This window comes from Sphaeroforma arctica (assembly GCF_001186125.1).
Source record: "Sphaeroforma arctica JP610 unplaced genomic scaffold supercont1.169, whole genome shotgun sequence".
Taxonomy (NCBI): Eukaryota; class Ichthyosporea; order Ichthyophonida; genus Sphaeroforma; species Sphaeroforma arctica.
Genome location: NW_014040389.1, coordinates 71,677 through 80,624, shown reverse-complemented (window position 1 = coordinate 80,624; position 8,948 = coordinate 71,677). Strand labels below are relative to the sequence as shown.

Here is an 8,948-nt window from a genome sequence, read left to right as displayed (position 1 = left end):
GTGTGTGTGTGTGTGTGTGTGTGTGTTATTATGTATATATATATATATATTATATATATATATATATATATATATATCTATATATCTATATATATGTGTGTGTGTGTATGCGTATGTAATGCACATTCATGTATATATATTATATGCGTATCTAATGCACATTCATGTACATGAATATTGCCGTGGTTGCAGAATTGTAGTTGGATTTGGCGTACGTTATTTTCATTGTATGTTCAAAATCTCCTCATACCACGGAGCATCTACAGTTCCGTATTAAATCGGATAATTTGTTCGCGCGCATATTTCAAATCGAGTTAGTAGGCTTAAAGTAGGTTTTATGCTCATTCATCACACAGAACCGCTAGAGATGTCATCGGAACTGGCCTGTTCGAAGGCCGACCCTATGTCACGTCCAGACATGGCAAACACTGTGCCCAAGCAACACGTAGATATGGATGTAGCTTCCGATGTGCGTACTCTCTTCATTAACGACTCGGTAAGGCTTTGTGAGTATGATCTCCTCGATGCGAGGTCAAAGAAGACTGGGTATAGAGGCGCATACGTGACTAGCCTTGTACTATATCGATTCTTGTTTATGACACGGACTTATCCTCACTATGGCCTTGTTTTGTATCGATTCTAGTTGTTGATAACACGCACTGGCTTCCACTGTGGCGTGAGAGTATGTGCTATCGATCGCGGATGACGTATATGATTGGCAGTGATATGTTCTACTACTCGCCGTTTAGCAATAATGTAAACGACAACGTCTTTACGATCCTCGCTTATTCGACGCGCGAAGTCTGTATTTTGCTGTGCAAAGTGCTCTTATCGGGCGGCATGAGTGACTCGCCTTGGCTAGCTATTGCTTGGCCGGTATCACGTAAAACCTTCGAGGATCACAGGTGAAAACCTCGTCCAAATACACTCTATCAATGATGCACTTTGTTCCCGCTTCCCATTCACAGATAGCCAATGAGGGGGAAGTATTCTGCACGAATTACGTCACCACCGCCAAGTATACGTGGTGGTCGTTCCTCCCCATCTTCCTCTACGAACAGTTCAGCCGTTACGCGAATATGTTCTTCTTGTTCATCGCTGTCATCCAGGTAGGCGGGTCCTTGATTTGCTTGGTGTGGCAAGATAGCATTTCAATGGGAAATACTATTGGACTTTGTTCTGTTGTTGAATCATGGTCACGTATATATCGCCTTCAGCTACTGTGGATATAGACCGAAATTATTAGCTGGTACTTCTCAGTATTAACGCTAACTGGTCCCTGGCATGATGAGGATCATATGCAGCTGTTAAATATTCCGGCTGCAGTCTTGATATAGTGTAAATATCCACTTCTGCTGGTGTGATATAACAGGATTGAATAATGGGTCGTGGGTGTGTATTTTGCATACAATGCTATATGGTTATGTCTAGGTAAGGGGTTCTTCGTGTATCAGTGTCTATTTGCTAGTACGGCTATGATGCCCTGTAGGTGTGTTTATCCTACTTCATACTGGAGATGGTAGTTGCACGGATGTCGTTTGGTTTATCTATAAACCGTGTTTCTTCTGACATGCTGCAGGAGTCCTAGACTGTCCAATCGGAGAGCCTCAACTCGTAGACGTAGTATGCCAATTAGAATAATATCGATAGCCCTTTTTCTCCCTCAGGTGGTTTTGTTTGGCATGGATTTCTACCTTGGCTGACCCACTTTTTAGTACATCGTGACAGATCAGTGTAGTGCAATGTGCAAAGTTACCATCGTGGATGGTTTGATCCTCAATGTCACACCGCCTTTGCTATCCTGCAGCAAATACCGGGTGTCTCTCCCACAGGTCGCTGGACTACTATCATTCCTCTGACGATAGTGTTGACTGCTACTGGTATCAAGGAGATCCTGGAAGACATGGTGTGTTTTGAGTGTACGCTATATATGTGGGGAAACTGACGGTGATCAGGGATGTACTTGAGCATGTGGTGTTATACACGCTGACACACGTACCCATATATTAGGTGGTGCACACATTGGCTTCTAGTTCTAGTTGACGTTTCTATACACCTGGTGTACATTTCTTTAAACTTGGTTTACCTTTGTTTGTATATGGTTTACATATGGCATTGCAGGTGTGACTGTCTATTTTAAAGCGCACATCTCCGTGCTGTGTATAGTATATATATATATATATATATATATATGACTCCGCATACGTATGTGATATGTTTCTTTATATGATACAAGTAGACTGGTGTTTTATCGTATATGTATGTGATATGTGTGCTTTATACAATACAAGTAGACTGCTGGTTTACCTATCCATTTTTGTGTACGTATATCCACGCTCTGTGAGGTCAATTATGAATACTCGTTAGTGTTGGGTTTTGTGGGGTCGCAGAGTATGTCCCACCTTAGGTCGGATATTATGGCATACATCCACCCAGACCTTAGTTCTAGCTGTTATGTTGTGTGTTGTTCGACAGGTATCGCCCGGTGTTATATTGACTCGTGTTTGACTTGTCGCCGCTAGCATACTCTAAGTAGCTTTCCTGCAATAACCTTTTCCATGCAATTATTCAATCAATATCATTTTACTTTCCACCAATCCACGACCACCTGAATGCCACCTATATATCATTATGTGTACCGAACATTTTGTCATCCCGTGCCCGTCTCGTTCCCCATACAGAAACGCCACAGATCAGACCGTGAGGTGAATGATCGCCTGGTCCGTGTGCTGCGTCAGGGCACATTCCAGACCATCCGCTGGACTGAGGTGCAAGTGGGAGACATTGTGCGTGTAGTGCATGACCAGTACTTTCCCGCAGATCTGGTGCTGCTTTCGTCCTCAGAGCCAATGGTACATTGTGTTCGCAATAGGCTGTAGCATGTGCCAATAGCCATGTTCTGCAATAAGTGCCAGTGTACTATGTTCTATAGTTTTGCTTCACATAGTGTGCATCAATGTGGGCGTGACCCGATGATCCCTTCGGTGAACTACGTATAATTCTTAAATGTTGTGTGCCGTATACAGAGTTCTATATAAATGCTTGTGTGTCTAGCATAGGTCATGGTTGTGCGTGCGTGCGTGTCGGTTCTTTTAAACCATCTCTATTCCGAGCGCACACGCATGTCCATTGATATTTGCATATTGATTTTACATACCTCTCCCACTACTTCAGGGTATCTGCTATGTTGAGACCGCCAATCTCGACGGTGAGACCAACCTGAAGATCAAACAGGCCGTTGGTATCACTGAATTTGTCAAGACTCCTGGAGACGCACGCTTCTTGCGGGGTGTGGTCATGTGTGAGAAGCCCAATAACCGACTCTACAACTTTGAAGGACTCATCACCTTGCACAGTGAAGGCGAGGAGAAGAAGGTGTGTGGGTGGATTGGTGTGCTAATGTCGTCGTTTATTCAGAATGTACATGCACGTGATCTGCACTGTGGTTATATATGAGAGGCGTAGATATGCTATCTGTTATTTAGACGGGTACATACTCAACCACCCGTAGAGTTATAGGTCTGTTCATAGTTTTATGTGCAAATTTTGAATTCGAGTTTGATGGACCATTTTTCATCTGCAATTCGGTCATTTGAAGGCTTTTTTGTTTGTTTGTTTTGTTTGTTTGTTTGTTTGTTTGCTTGGTCATTAAACATAAATGTGGGCGTGCTTTTTTGTGGCGAGAAGGGAGAGTGAACGCATGACACACTCATACTCACAATAGATCCCAATCGGTCCATGTAGTTCATCGGGCAGTTCACACACACACACATGAAGGTTTTCCAGCTGAGTGTTTGTACCCCAAGCGACTGATGATTACTATCATATCCGAAGCAAGCCTTTGCCTTTGGTTTTGGTACAGATGTGACCATCAACTGGCACAAACATTCTGACCCACTCACTAACTGTATTGCCATAACGCAGATGGCCATTGGCCCTGATCAGGTCCTTCTGCGAGGTGCCCAACTCAGAAACACTCCGTGGGTGTACGGAATCGCTGTGTTTACAGGTACGTCACAGCTTCTCTGCAGGATTTGGTTCATTTATTTCGCGTTTGTCTGTCCTTTGCAGAATATAGTTTTATTCATTTTGCGGTGTTTGCTGATACGTAGGCCAGTATGTCTCTGCTAGGCACCCCATACCCACACCACCATACGCTTCATCTACAGGCAACGACACAAAGCTGATGCAGAATCAGACCAAGGCACCGCTCAAGCGAACGCAGCTGGAGCGTATTACCAATCGGCAGATCCTGATATTGTTCTTCATTCTGTTGGCCTTGTCTCTGCTCAGTGCCATCGGTGCCGTTGTATGGCGCGGAGCGAATAAGGTGTGTTCTTGTAGACGCAATCCAGTGCTGCTGCCAACCGCCTCACCATACTATGTCTACGTGCTTTCCTTTTCCCCTTTTGTTCACATTCCACTTGACCCCATTTACATCTCCTTTTCCTTGGCTCCCACGTATCTCGCCTTGTTCTCACACCCCGTCCGTCTCCCTTCTCTGTCTTTAGGACACCCATTGGTACCTGGGCTACGAGGGCTCGAGCATGGACAACTTTGCGCTGGTGTTCCTGACGTTTGTGATCTTGTATAACAATTTAATTCCCATCTCACTGTACATCACGCTGGAGATTGTCAAGTACATCCAGGCGCTGGTCTTTATCAACAATGATCTGGATATGTATCACGAACCTTCGGACACGCCTGCCATCACGCGCACATCCAATCTGAACGAAGAACTGGGCCAGGTAGGCTTCCCAGTGGTGTTTGTTTATTGGTGAGTTCTTGGACATTGTCTTGCACGTATATTGGATAGCTACCATCCAGGGGTGTAGTGCGGAGGCTGGCATGCTTGCTGTGCTTGCCGTGCACGGTGAATGAGGGGCACTACAACGTATTTCAGAATGCACCGAAATGAATGTGATTATCTAATTCACGGACACGGACGGCACACTCGCGCACTACAGCTTGAAGCTGTGTGAGGCCCTCTGGGGTGTGTGTAGTATGGTATCGCCATAAGAGAGCCCACACATGGTTTGAATGTCAATACATGTATTTATATCAATACAGTTGTATTTAACTTTTATCTGGCTATGTAGACATACACACGTGTATGACAGCTATATTAGTTGTATACGCAACCACACATATGTATCATATATATTTATCCATGTATGCATGCCATGTTGTCTAACTCGCACACCCCATCGCTACCCTCAACAGGTGCAATACATATTCAGTGACAAGACCGGCACACTCACGCGCAACATCATGGAGATGCGTAAGCTCAGTGTGGGATGTGTGCAGTATGGAGCCACCACCGGAGAGCCCGCCCCCGCAGGCGTGTCTCGCAAGCACTGTGACGAGGACGGCAATCTGATTGGCGAAGGCTTCCACGACCCTAGTCTGCTCGATAATCTTACCACAGGTATGGGTGAAGACCACTACCTACACCCTAAACTCTGAAACCCTAAAACTATGAGCTATTGGTGAAACCAGGGGAAGGGGAGGGGTGGAGTATTTGTTTCTGCTTTCAATTTTTGATAGATCCCATTGAATGTGTCAGGTTGGAAGGAGATTTTGTGGTGGTTCATAAGTATACAATCGAATGGATGTACATGTGTCGGGTGTGCCAATTGTATTGCGGAAGCTAAGGCGTTGGACTAGACTCATTCATTCTAGAACTATTTATCTCTTCTATATCTGCATATCCATGTCTATATGCCTATTAGGTTATATCATCCTACCATATCCTAGAGGGAGACCTATTCCAGTAGTTGGCTACTCTACTTTATGTATATATATGTATATTTATATATATATATATATATATAAAATATATATTTATATATATATTATGTTCTGAGTTTGAAGTATTGATTTGGCCGGTGTGAATTCTAAAAGTGTATATACTCCCCACACACACTGCACTGCCTGTTGCCTCCCAACACCCAAGTCTCTCTACGTCTTATTTTCACATATGTCGCAACACGTGTTCACCCACCGGGGTCTTATGAGTCACTCACACGGTGTGATCCCCACACAGGCCACAACACCGCGGCGGTTATTCGTCAGTTCCTTACTCTGTTGGCTGTGTGTCACACTGTGATACCCGAGCCAAGCAAGACCGATCCAGATGAGATCTTCTACCAAGCGCAATCCCCGGACGAGGGTGCCTTAGTCGGAGCAGGTATATAGTGTGCGTACGTGTGGTTGCGCGGGCGTGTGTATTTATGCGCATGTATAAATCTATGTATGTGTCTTGGTTTATAGTGTGCATACGTGTGGTTGTGTGTGTGTATGAATGTGTCGGCATATGTATGTATGCATGTATAGATATATGTATGTGTCTTGGTTTATAGTGTGCATACGTGTGGTTGTGTGTGTGTATGAATGTGTCGGCATATGTATGTATGCATGTATAGATATATGTATGTGTTTCGGTTTGTATGCACATACCTGTGTGTGCATGCTCGTGTATGTGGGCGTGTGTGTGTGTCGTATCGTGAAGTGAAACAGCTGGGTTTCTCCTTCAACGTCCGCACACCCGAGAGTGTGATCATCAGCGTATCATGGCATAACACACCTTCATACCACTCCCCCACAGTCAAACAGCTGGGCTTCTCCTTCAACATCCGTACAACCAAGAGTGTAATCATCAACGTATCATGACATAACACACCTTCATACCACTCCCCCACAGTCAAACAGCTGGGCTTCTCCTTCAACGTCCGTACACCCAAGAGTGTGATCATCAACGTATTGGGACAAGACGAAACCTACGAGGTACTGGCTGTGCTGGAGTTCAACTCTGCCCGAAAGCGAATGTCTGTGATTGTCCGTACCCCCTCTGGCAGCATCATGTTGCTGTGCAAAGGAGCCGATACGTATGTACCACCGGTCGTGAGTGTGTGTGCTGTGTATTTGGTTCTATCTTTGAGTTTGAAGGATAGTCTGTGTGTGGGCTGATGTGTATGGCTTCGTGGATGTGCTTCATGTTTTGGGCTGTGATCACTGCGGTGAGTGTATGGGTTGTAGTTGTGGTGCAGTGGTGTTACCAACGCGTCCAGTGGCCAGGGACGCCCTAAAAGGTCCACTGGAAACAGGCATAGGCGATAGATCGTACGCCACTCACCTGGCATACGGGTACAACTACATGGTTGCAAGCCGAAGTCTTCATGTGTAGCACTTGTAAACTATAGCCTTCGTGTGTAACACTTATACGAGCGATACTTGGACATCATGTCTAGTCCATATATCGTAGCTAATGTGTCCGTCTGTTTCTACTTCTACCCACAGCGTCATCTACGAACGTCTTGCGGACGACAATCCCTTTGCCGAGGGCACATTACAAGATCTGGAGGAGTTTGCGGTCATTGGTCTACGAACGCTATGTTTGGCTGTGGCCGAACTAACGGAGGAGCAGTACCAGGCCTGGGCCGCTAAGTATGTGTGCCTGTATGCGTGTGTGTGTGCTTTATAATATAGTATAGTTGTATAAGGGTGTGCGAGTAGGAGGAAGAATGCGTAGCTGTATGTAGATATGTTTGTTTTCCCGTGTATATTCTGTACCAATGTAAGATTTTATCCATGTATCCATATGTATTTATATTTATATTTATATATATATATATGTGTGTGTGTGTGTGTGTGTGTGTGTGTGTATGTATGTATGTATGTATGTATGTGTATATATATATATAAATACCCCATTTGTTGACCACTCACATAGTTGCCACACACCCACAGGTACGAACAAGCCCAGCAGTCGCTTACGGACAGAGATGGTATGATCGATGCGTGTTGTGAGGAGATCGAAACCGGTCTGTTCCTGCTAGGAGCCACGGTAAGGATTAGGGTTGGGTCGTTGTAGGGTTTTTTGATGTCTATTAGAACGCCTTGTTGATCTTGGATGGTACCTACATCCTTTTTCAGACGATTGCTCTGGGATCGATTGTTTGCTCTGTGTTTTAGGGTTTAGTATGTAGTTGTTGCTGGGGGTTGGTTGTGGCCTGGCCGCGTGCACATTGATCCTGTGCACATGGCTCTGTGCGCGCGTTCCGTACACCTTATGCGTCTGTTCGGTCATTCTTGTGACTATATACTCGTGTGTTAGCCTCCATCTGTGATGCCGTTCTAGCCGTATTGTATTATGAGATACCCCGTATAACCATGCAGTGTTTGCGCATACGTATGTGTAGGCAAGGCACAAACAACCGCACAACCAGGTCATAGCTGTGTGCAATGTAGCATAGACTCCCTGGGCACCGAAGGTCTCTATTTCAAATATACTAGAGGAATAGTTAAAGAGTATTTGTACCCGCAATACGTACTTCTGATCACACTTCCGTACACATACCCTCTGTACGGCTGTGTAGGCAATTGAAGACAAGTTGCAAGACAAGGTACCCGAAACCATCGCCAATCTCCTGGAAGCTGGTATCAAGGTAGGTGGAACTGACGAGGGCAGGTGCAACCCAATCAGTCGGAACCCAAAGGGTCGGTTAGTTGCCCAAGAACACAGGCGGAATGACTCGGATGTCCTCTCTTCAGCTGTGTATATTGAGCAAGGAGAGGTGTATGTTTGGTCTCATATTGAGCAAGGAGAAGTGTATGTTTGGTCTCATATTGAGCGAGGAGAGGTGTATGTTTGGTCTCATATTGAGCAAGGAGTGGTGTTTGTTTGGTCTCATATTGAGCACGGAGAGGTGTATGTTTGGTCTCATATTAATCTGATACGATTACAAATAACATCATGTGCACTGCGGACGGTATGGCTTACCTTTTGCTTGCAGCCACATAAGCACTCCTCGCTTATATGCGCCTGGTCTGTTGTAGGTGTGGTTTACCTTTTGCTTGCAGCTACCAAAACACTTCTCGCTTTATATGCGCCTGGTCTGTTGTAGGTGTGGGTTACCTTTTGCTTGCAGCCACTTAAACACTCCTCG

General features: G+C 45.1%; 1 protein-coding gene across 1 annotated transcript in view; it reads left to right on the top strand.

Moving 5' to 3' along the window:
- Positions 1-352: 352 nt before the first annotated feature.
- Positions 353-8,948, top strand: part of SARC_03353 (hypothetical protein) — a 15,437-nt gene continuing 6,841 nt past the window's right edge. The window contains exons 1-14 of the mRNA XM_014302852.1: positions 353-496; positions 969-1,109; positions 1,808-1,906; positions 2,682-2,852; positions 3,175-3,375; positions 3,925-4,009; positions 4,170-4,330; positions 4,512-4,748; positions 5,224-5,428; positions 6,047-6,190; positions 6,704-6,887; positions 7,300-7,446; positions 7,750-7,846; positions 8,379-8,447. Of these exons, the coding sequence (XP_014158327.1) occupies positions 368-496; positions 969-1,109; positions 1,808-1,906; positions 2,682-2,852; positions 3,175-3,375; positions 3,925-4,009; positions 4,170-4,330; positions 4,512-4,748; positions 5,224-5,428; positions 6,047-6,190; positions 6,704-6,887; positions 7,300-7,446; positions 7,750-7,846; positions 8,379-8,447 (2,070 nt within the window). The 5' untranslated portion in view covers positions 353-367. The remainder of the gene's footprint in view (positions 497-968; positions 1,110-1,807; positions 1,907-2,681; positions 2,853-3,174; positions 3,376-3,924; positions 4,010-4,169; positions 4,331-4,511; positions 4,749-5,223; positions 5,429-6,046; positions 6,191-6,703; positions 6,888-7,299; positions 7,447-7,749; positions 7,847-8,378; positions 8,448-8,948) is intronic.